Below are 13,312 nucleotides of genomic sequence, written 5' to 3'. Positions count from 1 at the left end.
CAAGGCCATGTGTAAAACTCATACCCATCTTCTTTCGATCCATACGACTCTCTATGCACTAATCATGCTCATACATTAAAGCACTAATCCATATATGAAAATAGTAATAAGGAGATATTGCATGATACAGAAATATATCATGCATATTTATAAAATTATGGTACTTACTGCCCGAATTTGATGGAGATGAATAAAAAATATTGGCTAAATATGCAAATTATTCTTATTGTAAATAGAATACGTGCCCGTGTAGAGGGGTTGTTAATCTGTGAACAATATCTTAGAATCGATTATCCCAGATATAGTTATCGATTATCACAGTTATAATAGAGAATCTGCATAGAAATCTAAGTTTAATTAGTATTCATAGTATATTTTAGATGCAAATATATTGTAAAATTAAAAATAAACAATAAAGGTCGGCACTAAAAAAATCACTACAAATAATATTACTCTACTCTATCCATAATGCTCATTTATATTTAAATAAAAACTAATCACTACAATCAGATTAAAACAAATAGTGTTAAGCAAGAATGCAATGAATCAGCGTAAATATATATATAAAAAATAAAAGTTTAGACCTCAGCTCATTGACCTTTGCAACATCCAGTATTATAGAATGGAAGAAATAAAATAAATTACGTTCCGGTTACTGATTTTTATTCATGTTTAGTTTTTTTGGAACACTGATAAATCAGTCGATTTGAACAAACATTTCAAGGGTATTTTGATCCTATCAAATATAGAAATCCTCTATAATAATATATGCTCTAATAATATATATATGCTCTATATAATAATAATCTAATAATATATGCCTCTTATCCTCTTTTTCTAATATTTTTAACTCAACGAATTTCACATTTGAGGAAAGCCATTTAAGAGGACCAGTAAACACAATTTGAATCTGCGTACGTTTGACAAAATGGAACCAAAATAAATAAGAATTAAGAAGACTCTTTAGTGTTATTCTGTAATTTAATATTGAGTTCTTTTTCCTATGTTATTTTAATCTAAAACATTGCTCTAAAATTTATCAGATCTAAATTATTACGATTGATCTTATCCAAGAACCGTGAGGGAAACCTTTGTAAATTTACCCCTCCCATCAAAAATAAATTAGTAATTTGACAGCTATTTGAATAAGTGTTGGCAGTTGATTGGTATTCATTGGTATATATACAAAGATAGCTGTTTGATTATAATATATATACAAAGATGGATATCTGATTATAATATATAATTGCTATATGTACAAAGATGGCTATTTCTTTAAGTATATATACAAAATAGTAAATATATTTTATTCATGTAAATGTATTTGCAATACACAATATCTCTTTGAATACAGTATTAGTAAATGATTTCTGCTGTATTCACAATTAGAAAACTCCAAAAACCTCAAAACTAAAAAGTTACAACATGATTAGCGTAGTTGCTGAATGTAGACTTTGAAATGAAACACATTTGGCATGTTTTTATTGTTAAGTTGGCTTTATTCAATGTGAAAAAAAATATCTTCAATGCTAAAAATTTAAAATTTAACAAATTGAAAGAAAATAATACCATTACTGCGGCAGTAACAGCTAAAACTTCTTCCACCAACAACTGATTTAGATTATTAAATGTTTATTCAAGTTTCATTGAATCAAAAATCCTCACATCGTGTGGTAGAAACGCATACATTTACAAACGCTAAACATGCCGAAAGATTTGAATAAAATGTTTGAATCAAAAGTTCACCGTATCTTGTAACATCGGCTGCATGCATTAGGTTGAATTTCATAGCTATATAACGTCATTGTTATTCAGAAAAAAGGAAGATGCTCATAATTGTTTTGGAACAGGTTTTATTAAAAAAACTCTTTAATGATGTTTTTCCTTTTATTTCCGTTGCAGATCTGCAGCCTTTTCGCGCTATCCTTCCTCTCAAAGCCAGGAAACTTTGTTGAAGCTCAAAATGGTGCAGCTGGAGCCGCCGCCGCTGGCGGAGGTGGAACAGCAGCTGGAGCCGCAGCTGCAGGAGGGGGTGGATATGGTGGTGGCGGAGCAGCAGCTGGAGCCGCAGCCGCAGGTGGAGGTGGATATGAATATGGTGGTGGCGGAGCAGCAGCTGGGGCCGCAGCCGCAGGTGGAGGTGGATATGAATATGGTGGTGGCGGAGCAGCAGCTGGGGCCGCAGCCGCAGGTGGAGGTGGATATGAATATGGTGGTGGCGGAGCAGCAGCTGGAGCCGCAGCCGCAGGTGGAGGTGGATATGAATATGGTGGTGGCGGAGCAGCAGCTGGAGCCGCAGCCGCAGGGGGAGGAGGATATGGTGGTGGCGGAGCAGCAGCTGGAGCCGCAGCCGCAGGTGGAGATGGATATGAATATGGTGGTGGCGGAGCAGCAGCTGGAGCCGCAGCCGCAGGTGGAGGTGGATATGAATATGGTGGTGGTGGAGCAGCAGCTGGAGCCGCAGCCGCAGGTGGAGGTGGATATGGTGGTGGCGGAGAAGCAGCTGGAGCCGCAGCCGCAGGCGGAGGTGGATATGGAGGTGGCGGAGCAGCAGCTGGAGCCGCAGCCGCAGGCGGAGGTGGATATGGTGGTGGCGGAGCAGCAGCTGGAGCCGCAGCCGCAGGGGGAGGAGGATATGGTGGTGGCGGAGCAGCAGCTGGAGCCGCAGCCGCAGGGGGAGGTGGATATGGGGGTGGCGGAGCAGCAGCTGGAGCCGCAGCCGCAGGGGGAGGTGGATATGGGGGTGGCGGAGCAGCAGCTGGAGCCGCAGCCGCAGGTGGAGGTGGATATGGTGGTGGCGGAGCAGCAGCTGGAGCCGCTTCCGCAGGTGGAGGTGGATATGGAGGTGGCGGAGCAGCAGCTGGAGCCGCAGCCGCAGGTGGAGGTGGATATGGTGGTGGCGGAGCAGCAGCTGGAGCCGCAGCCGCAGGCGGAGGTGGATATGGAGGTGGCGGAGCAGCAGCTGGAGCCGCAGCCGCAGGGGGAGGAGGATATGGTGGTGGCGGAGCAGCAGCTGGAGCCGCAGCCGCAGGGGGAGGTGGATATGGGGGTGGCGGAGCAGCAGCTGGAGCCGCAGCCGCAGGCGGAGGTGGATATGGAGGTGGCGGAGCAGCAGCTGGAGCCGCAGCTGCAGGCGGAGGTGGATATGGTGGTGGCGGAGCAGCAGCTGGAGTCGCAGCCGCAGGTGGAGGTGAATATGGTGGTGGCGGAGCCGCAGCTGCAGGCGGTGGATATGGTGGTGGAGCAGCAGCAGCTGGATCAGCAGCTGCAGGTGGTGGATATGGTGGTGGAGCAGCAGCTGGGGCTGCAGCTGCAGGCGGTGGATATGGTGGTGGTGCAGCGGCTGGAGCAGCTGCTGCAGGTGGTGGTGGATATTTTGGCGGATATGGTGGTGGTGCAGCGGCTGCAGGCGGTGGTAGATATTTTGGCGGATATGGTGGTGGTGCAGCGACTGGAGCAGCTGCTGCAGGTGGTGGTGGATATTTTGGTGGATATGGTGGTGGAGCAGCAGCTGGTTCTGCAGCTGCAGGTGGTGTTGGATATTTTGGCGGATATGGTGGTGGAGCATCATCTGGTTCTGCAGCTGCAGGCGGTGGTGGATATTTTGGCGGATATGGAACCGCTGCTGGAGCTCGGGCAGGCGCAAGAACTAGTGGTTGGGGATATCCTTATTGGGGTTATCGTGGTCACGGACATCATCATCATCATGAACATGATCGTGATCATTGCTAAGTTTCTTCATAATCCAAGAAGGTTCTGAGGTAAGACATTTGTTTTCTACTCTTTAACGCCTACAACTAGACCATTTGGGGGCGAGCATTAAGATTGCAATTATAGGATGCAATGAAAAGTATTAAAATTTATATTGAGAGCATTTTATCTCTTCACGTGCATTGCTTAGATATAAATATCATCTGCCAAATATGGATATTCTCTGGGAAGTATTATTAAGAGTTAGGATATTTTGTATAACTAAACGTGCATTCGAAAGTGTTAAATATCTTTTTTTTCTCGTTTACATCGGCAAATGTCGATATACAGTAAGCATGAATGATGAATGATAAGCAAAGCTATTTTTGTAACGTTAAGGTAAAAATGAAATTCTTTAAATCAAATTTTATTATTAAAACATATTTTAATGTATGACAATATATGAGAAAGTTTATATAGCAGACAATGTAAATAACTTTTGAACCTAAAGCGAGCATTTGAGTAAGGAAAGAAGATAATAGCAATAATAAATGTGCATAGAAATTACGTGATTAACATTCCACAATATTATTTATTGTAACACTTTAAAGAGTTAGGTTATTTTGAATCGAAAAAAAAAATCTCTTTATTTTACACATTTAATCTCGGAATACTTTTCTTTCTAAAAACATTATTATTTTTCTCTTTGGAATATTCAATGTAGAGGGAGTTTTTACTGTTTTTACTTTTTCGTATACATAGTATAGTGGATGTATAGAAGTCACCATTTATTCGAAATCGATATTTTGATGAATCGATGTTAATGTTAATCGATTTTTTTATATTATATTCTCCCTGTTTTAAACTTCCCTGAGTTCAGAAAATTCATCTTTGGAAAATGACCGTCCTTCCTCCGTCCGTTTGCCTGTGACAAGGATAACTCAAAAACGCTTTGAGCTAGACTGTTTAAATTTGGTATACGGCCCTTGCACCAAATTTATAGATTTCTATCAAATTTTGTGCAAAATTTGTTCAGAGGAAGTCCGTCTGTCTGGCTGTGCGAATATAAATTAACACGATAATCACAAAAAGAAGAGAGCTAGATAGATTAAATTTGGTACAGAGATTTAAAATCTATAGAGTAGACACTCCGTTTTGACTGTCCCAGTCAACAACTAATCCATCTACGGGTTGATTCTCTGACTGTCTATATTTCCATAAGCATGTAAACACGGTAATTCAAAAAAGCAATAACTTAAATATATCAAATTTGGTATGGGTGTTTTGTATTAAATTTTCGTTTCAATCGGCAGGAAAAAACACATATAAAACACAAATTCAATTTTTCAATGCTATTAAACTCAAACCAGGGATTAATTGCCAAAAACCTCGCCAACAATGTTATGATAGATTATGTAAAAATGTTACATTCACGCCAAAGGTTAATTTTTCGAACTATTATACGCCAGAGCTTTACAAAATGTTCCCTGAGACAACACCTTTATTAGAGAGTATTCGAGAAAGTTTTGGGGAGACTTTTCAGGCTGATTAGACTTTAGTTTTTATGATCAAATTTTGAAGCACTAATGTAACAAATATTAATAACATATGGAGAAATAGCTCTGGGTGTTTTCCAAAAATTGTCTGGTTCAGTTGATATTAGATGATTACATTACTGTGTGTCTTTTGTATACGAGACAGTGAATCCAGTATGAGTTTGAGAAATGAAATTTGATATGTGATTATAATATCAAAAGATTCAATCATGGCTACAATTAGGATTACTGTATTTTCAGAAACAAATAAATGCTATAATAATAATAATAAAAAAGACATTCTTAAATATATCAAATTCGGTATGGAATTTTTAACTAGAAGTGCAGTTTCGTGTCAATTTTTTTTTCAATCAGTGAAGAAAAATGCATCTAAAATATGAAATAGATTTTTGGATACTGTTTATGCATTCTTGGGATTAATCGCCAAATAATTCGCCAAGGATGACCCGATAGATGCAGTAAAAATGCTAAATTCACGCCAAAAAATATTCGTAACTATTATCCACCAGTGCTATGTAAGGGATTCTCTGGCATGATAAGTTTATTAGAGAGTAAGCGAGAAATTATTGGGGAAACAACTACAGTCGGTTTATTTAGAGATTTACGGTCTGCTATTGTCATTAATATCTTCATGTCCTATTCTCTGAGTTTATCTTGACTATTTAGTTTAGTTTAATTATATTAACGTCCCATTTTAAAGCAACACTAGGGGTATTTTGGGACTGACCTCGTAATTTTTAACCACGAGCAGATGACGAGGGCGACCCCTGAGCTGGTACCCCATCTCCAAATTACCACACCACATCAGCTAGAGGACATTTGGTGGATTTAACTTGCACCAAACCCGCTTACACTATGGTTTGTCGGTGGAATCGGGTCTCTAACCTGAAACTCTCCGGTCTCGAAGCTGAGACCTTACCACCAGGCTATTACAGCCCTTGTCTTGACTATGCTACTGTTTGTTTTTTGAGCTCTATGTTTTGGGAATATTCAGGGCATAAAAATTCTTCTTTCAGTATTTCGCGTGTCGGACTTTGTCGTGGCTGGTTCGTGAGTGCTTTGAAAAAATTAGGCAAATAGAAAACTTAACAAATTTATTGCAGATTCGTTCGAGTTACTCTGCTCAGTAACTCCTTCTAATACAAGAGCAAACACTCGAATGACATCACTCTTTTAATTACACTCGCGCTAGTTTTCTAGCGCCATCTATGAACGTTTATTTCCTAACGCTTCAAAATCCAATCACTACAGACTTTTTTCATTTTACATCAGTTGAATGATTTCCTTAACAATATTAATATATGAGCGTTTAGATCTCTCTTTCTCCAAATTACGTGAGAGTTAATTGGTACATACAATGCCATTATAAATATTATTTAAATCATATGGAATAAATTTACATAAGAGTATAGATTACATTTTAACCGACTGAAGCAACAATAACGTTAAATGCGGAATTCGAGCTCTAAATAGATATAATAATAAACGAATGCTGTTAATAGTGCAAATTAACTGAAATTGAATAGACATTTTAACACAGAAATTACATTTCACGTTTAATGCTTAACCAAAGTTCTTATCACTTATATTCTAATTATTAATTTTACTATTCCTAATTTTTTAAATTTTGATTTTTTTACATCACAATTTTGTTTGCAGAATAATTTTAATATCTTACTATTGATCCTGTTGCATCATGCTTACTTTCAAAGAAGTACTACCGATTTTGTGCAATGCTATATGGTCCTTTTATTCGGTTAAATCATTGGCATTTACAAAGAATATTAATGAAATATAATTATCTTACATAGGAAGTGGCACAAGACTAAATTAAAGGAAAAAGAAAAAAATAATAATGAAAAGTATATACTATTAGGGTGTCCCATAAGTTTCTTTCCTATTTCTAATATGAAATGAATACGCAATATTTACTGTTTAAGATACTATTTATTTGTTATATAAGAACCCCTCTTTCTCTATTACCTTCTTCCTTCTCTCAGGAAACCTCATCATGCCTTCTTTCCAAAATTGTTGTGTTTTTGACAAGAAATAATCCCCTAGATGCGCTTTTATTTTACTGATGGATTTAAAGCGCTTATCGCGAAGAGAATCTTTAATTACAGAAAGAAGTAAGATGGAGAGAGATCAGGCAAGTATTCAGGATGCGATGAAATATCCCAATCAAACTGTAAACTGTTTTCTCTTACGACTATTGCAACATGTGGTCTCGCGTTGTCATGAAGAAAAACAACGCCTCGTGAATTCATTAATTCTGGCCGTTTTTTTGCTATGGCAGCTTTCAATTGATCCAGTTGATGACAGTATTTTGTAGAATTTATTGTTTCACCTTCAGGAAGGAAATTACGGTTCAAAATTACGCATTTCCAATCCCAAAAAATGGACAATAGAACTTTTTTTGAGATGTAATCCCTGCTTTGCGACAGTAGAAGAGTTGAAGCTCTGGGACGGCTAATAGATAAGCCTGCATGTTTGCACAAGTAGAGCCAGATAAGGCCATTTATAGCGTGATGAGAAAGAAACTTTTGGAATACCCTAATATATACATATATATAATTTTCGATACCTCCCGTCGCTGTTCCGCGTTCATCACTATTTTATTCTCTGTGTTTCTTCTGGCGATAACTTCTTACGACCCTGCTCTTTATTGGCCAGATAGGAGAATCAGGTACATGGCGAATATTCCCGCTAAATTGTAACTTTTTACCGGAAATAAGTCTCCAAATGTGACAACCTTCTTTATCATTTCCTAATAACCCTAAAAGCGAAAAATTGATGCCTCAAAAACAATAAATCGCCAATTTTTTTGCCCGTGCATTTTGTGGTTTCAAAAATCTCAAGCCAAAACAATTTCATATTCTCACACAATAATAAAGACTCTAAACGTTGATTAAAAGGGAACAAAGACTAAGACAGTTTTGTATAATATGTAAGGAAGCAAAGGATAAGAAGACATGAAGCTGAGAATAAAATGCCATATTTGGGTTTGTTATATATATATTATATATATATTTGTTATATATATATTTGGGTTTGTTATATATATATATATTTCTTGTTGACTGGGATATTAAAAACATGCTTTTGCTTTTTTTTGTACTTAAAGAAATTAGTGGTCGAATTTTTTTTAAAAATCCCAGTTCCCTCAGCTAGATAGATGATACAATTTTTAAATGCTATTTTACCTAGTTTACAAGATCTTTTTTACGAAGTTAATTACATTATTTTGAAGATAAATAAACTTCAGAAAAATTCTTATCACTTTTTTTCTTATCATATTTTCTATCACTGCACATCAAATGATGGTTAGGCTGTCCATATTTTGCAACTTTTTCCAATACAAAATGTTAATTACTTTGAAAAGATATTATTTTAAATTTAGTTATTATATTCGTAAGTACAATTTATCCTTCGGCAATTAAGAAGTCCGAAATATAAATTTTTAATAAAGGCAAACAAATGTTAAAATGATAGGATATCAGATGAAAATGTGTTTATTTTTGTTGAAAAGAATATAAAGAACGAAGCATTTCTTATGTTTAAGGAAAATATGTTTATTTTTATTGAAAAGAATATAAAGAACGAAGAATTTCTTATGTTTAAGGAAAATATGCTTATTTTTATTGAAAAGAATATAAAGAACGAAGCATTTCTTATGTTTAATGAAAATATGTTTATTTTTATTGAAAAGAATATAAAGAACGAAGCATTTCTTATGTTTAATGAAAATATGTTTATTTTTATTGAAAAGAATATAAAGAACGAAGCATTTCTTATGTTTAATGAAAATATGTTTATTTTTATTGAAAAGAATATAAAGAACGAAGCATTTCTTATGTTTAATGAAAATATGTTTATTTTTATTGAAAAGAATATAAAGAACGAAGAATTTCTTATGTTTAAGGAAAATGTGTTTATTTTTATTGAAAGGAATATAAAGAACGAAGCATTTCTTATGTTTAATGAAAATATGTTTATTTTTATTGAAAAGAATATAAAGAACGAAGCATTTCTTATGTTTAATGAAAATATGTTTATTTTTATTGAAAAGAATATAAAGAACGAAGAATTTCTTATGTTTAAGGAAAATATGCTTATTTTTATTGAAAGGAATATAAAGAACGAAGCATTTCTTATGCTTAATGAAAATGCTTTCATTTTTCCAGAGAATGTAATGCTTTAATTTCCTTTTTTTCAGACTGCAAGGCAACATTTTCAAAATTGAAAAAAATTATTGAGTTGTATCCATGGCTTGTAATCTCATTGAAGAAATTTACTGTAAAACAATTGGAAATAAAAATTTTTTTTTTTATATATGTTTTACAATTCTGATTTTTTTTTGATTTTTTGCTCGATTGTATCACAACTATTTTGAATCTTTCATATAGTTAATGTTTACCACAAGTAGTTTTAAACACACACCTTTATTACATAAATATTCTCTAATTTTCTTGAATTTATAAATCATTATTATGACTAATGTGGATTATTATAGTAAATTTATCCCAAAATCATCCCAGGTGGGGTTCTTGCACAGAATTAAAATTCAAATATCGGCTACATTAGCGAATAATGAATCAAGGTTACAAAGGTCACTTCAAAATAGCTCTCAAATTCTATTACAAAAGAAGTGGGATATTATTTTGATGAAAATAAACTAAGTTTAGTTATATTAAAACAACACTAAAAGTTTAACACTAGTAACTAAGTAAAAACTAGTTTTAAAGAAACACTAGGGCTATTTTTGAATGGACCTCATAATTTAGTACAGCGGTCAGATGATGATGAACGCCACCTGAGCTGACTCCCACTTCTCCAAACTTCCATACCACGCCAGCGGGAAAACGTTTAGCCCTGACGTATTTAATGCTCACCGGACCCGCTTACACGACGGTTCTTCGGTGAAATCGGGTCCCGAACCTGAAAACCGGCAATTCCGAGGCCGGCACCTTACCATTAGGCCAACGTGGCCGACAAAATAAATTAAAGGACAATATATAGAAAATTGTAATTGAGAAGCCATAAAGCTTTTGTCACTTACCCCTATTAATCTAAAAATGTCATACGGCATTTCCATGATGTAGTCATATCTAAAAGCCGGATAATATCATAGAGATATCGTTAGATATTGCGATATAGTTCCGATATCAACAATAACAACAAAAAAACGGATCCTACTTTGGAACTTTGTTATTTATTATCGCATTTTCACTCATTTGGTATCAATGTAAATTGCTTAAAGGGACAGGATTGTTGAGATAAAGAAACTGATTAACCTAGTTAATGAACTATTATGCTGAAATTTTTCTATTACAGAAATCTATGTTTTTTGAATAATTCGATTCGGCAGATCTTTTTATGGATGTGTATTAAGTTTCACTCCTAAATTCACAGCAGTTCTTGAGATATTTTTAATTTTGTTTGCTGAAATCTCCGCCCCAAAAGAGCAAATCCACCGGGGACCATATGTTAAGTAAATCTCCGCTTGGTAGTAGTAACTTTCGACTTTTTCGCGTTTTTATTACATGAATTTCGGAGGAACAAACAGCACGACTCGGATTCATTTTTATTATAAGTATGCAGATTCAAAATAATTTTTTTCTTTTTATTTAAATATATAGTCTTATCCATTGCTTTTAAAATCAACTCATCATTTAGGCTTTTTTAATTGTTCCCATCCTAAGGAATCAACATAAATCTTAATTTTTATGGCGAATGAAATACGATGTTGAACCCCCCGCCCCCTTTTTTTTCTTAAAATCCTGCTAATTGGTGAGATGCAAATATCGGAATGATATTTTAAGCCAATGAAATTATCGGTTTTTATTAAAAGAACAGACTTATTTTGAGGTGGATACAATTATTAATCCAATAGAAGATTTATTAAGTTTACTATTTTATGCTACTGTTAGAATGACAGAGTGATGGACATTGTTTCTATTATGCAACGTCTGATGTATTCAAGACAAATAAATACAAATGAATTGAGCCAAACGCATTTTTATGCTACAATAACTCGAACTAAAGGCTTGAAAACTATGTTTTTTCATAAACGAAATTGAAAAGAGAAAATTATTTCATAACCTTGAGGGAATCATTTAAAAAATATTTTTAACCAACCAAATTAAATAAAGTTACGAATATGTGTTCAACATCAGGGCAATGAGTATATAATAATAAGTCATAATTAATTTTCTTACTTCAGCGTTAATTTACTGAATGATAAGAAATGATACAGATTTTCTTGGATCCCTGTTTAATTGACTTGCAAATGATAAATGTTGGTAAAGAATAAAAATTAATTGAACATTTCAACAGTCAATTTATCCCGCAATTAAATTTTATATCGTCTGCGGGGAAATCAAATATTTATTTTTTTATAAAGAAAGCAAAAGTCATGTTGAATTAAAATCGTTTGATCTGAAAATATATTTAAAATTTAACAAACTGCGATATTAATTTTAATCTTTGTTTAATAGTTCATTAAAGCTTGTGTTTCATGAAAAGTAGACCTATAAATGGAAATTCATTTAATATACGGTCCCTAAAAAAGTAGGGGTGCAAATCGACTGTGTTAATTTTAACATTTTTGTGAATATTTCGAAACTTATTTTGGGTATGCGCGCATTTTTTTTTTTAATTCCGATATTTTAGCATCTAAGCTTTGCTCCCATGCAAAAATTTTACTACATCACAATTCCCTTTTTTTTCCTACATTCATCTTTAAAAACTCATAAAAAATATTAATTTTGTGTTATTTATGCATTTTAATTTATGAAATTATAATTTTCTCTAAGCGAGTGGAAAAGTTTTTAAAGAAATTCCGAGATATCGCCGAAAGTTCATAAAGCTTATTTAAAGCTGGGAGCGATATTTTTCAAAATCCTACAATTTTCGAAATTATCATCAAAATTCCATAAAATTTCATTGTGAGCTTAATTTTATTGCGATTCAGTAAAAAAAACTGATAGCCGAAAATGGAAAAAAATTTGAGATAGTAACTAATTAACTATGTTAATTAATTTGATTAATCAGTTTATTGTTTGCAAAAAACCTGTCCTCTCGAGGCATTTCATTGACTCTAAATTTATGAAGATGAGATAATATATAATAAAATTACAGAAAAGTTCCATTTTTTTTGTTGGCGACTGTACCATCCAAACATTTTGAATGTAAGATAATGTAGGCTGATTACAAATGATGCACCCGATTTTAAAACATCATATTTTCGAAACTACTGCTTATATTACAATAAGTGATACATGAATTTAAAGAGAAATATGCCAAGTATTTTTTCCGTTACAAATATCCGATGTGTGATCCTCTTGTTACACAGCATGCGTTCAATCTCTAATGCAATTTGTTCCAAACATTTTGTAGCATTTTGTTGTGTCTGTTATCCTTGACCTAACCGCACAAAAAGAAGTCATTGAGACAAAACATTGTTTGTGTTCCACCAATGCCGAAAACACTGCCAGAACTTAAGGAAAGCATTTGTGCAGCATTCAGAACCATTGACAGAGTGATGTTACAAAATGTTTGGGAACAAACTGGATTACAGATTGGACGTATGCCGTGTAACAAGAGGGTCACACATGGCACATTTGTAACTGAAAAAAAACTTTATATATTTCTCTTTAAATTCATATATCACTTATTGTAATATGTGCAGTAATTTCGAAAATATGATTTTTTAAAAAAAAAATCGGGTCCATCATTTGTACTCAACCTGTATTTAACGAAATATGCTAGAGCTCCCAACGGTCCATGTATTAAAATTGAAAATGTATTTTATTTCTTCAGAAACTTTGAACATTCCACTAAAACATATCATCAGGGGAAAAACGCTAAGGCCTTTTTCATTATCTAAAGTTTCCCTTAAAGAACACCTGTTGCGCTCGCTGCTCTCATTCGGTATCAGCAAAACTCTTTTTAAACCCTCCCGTCCCAAAAGAATTCCATAATCCCTTTCTTTTAAGTGAGACGACCTTCTTTTGATCAAGCGGCATTCGATCGAACAATAAAATTCCCCTTTTCTTTATATTTCA

At 34.6% G+C, this 13,312-nt stretch overlaps 1 protein-coding gene and 1 long non-coding RNA gene across 2 annotated transcripts; both read left to right on the top strand.

Moving 5' to 3' along the window:
* The first annotated feature begins 2,038 nt into the window (after positions 1-2,038).
* On the top strand, positions 2,039-3,653 carry LOC129975467 (spidroin-1-like). Its single transcript, XM_056088529.1, has 4 exons — positions 2,039-2,070; positions 2,114-2,121; positions 2,171-3,585; positions 3,648-3,653. Exons 1-4 carry the CDS (start codon positions 2,039-2,041, stop codon positions 3,651-3,653), a joined length of 1,461 nt encoding a protein of 486 aa, XP_055944504.1.
* An 18-nt stretch (positions 3,654-3,671) lies between these two features.
* Positions 3,672-9,574, top strand: LOC129975168 (uncharacterized). Its single transcript, XR_008785022.1, has 2 exons — positions 3,672-3,761; positions 9,463-9,574. It is a non-coding gene; the product is annotated as an uncharacterized LOC129975168 (long non-coding RNA).
* Positions 9,575-13,312: the final 3,738 nt, after the last annotated feature.

Source organism: Argiope bruennichi, chromosome 7 (genome assembly GCF_947563725.1).
Source record: "Argiope bruennichi chromosome 7, qqArgBrue1.1, whole genome shotgun sequence".
Taxonomy (NCBI): domain Eukaryota; kingdom Metazoa; phylum Arthropoda; class Arachnida; order Araneae; family Araneidae; genus Argiope; species Argiope bruennichi.
Note: the sequence above shows the minus strand (reverse complement) of the source record. Positions and strands in the feature narration are given on the sequence as shown.

Bases quoted from the DNA above. Each gene is read 5' to 3' on its own strand.
- LOC129975467 (XM_056088529.1), top strand. From the start codon at position 2,039: ATGGTGGTGGCGGAGCAGCAGCTGGAGCCGCA.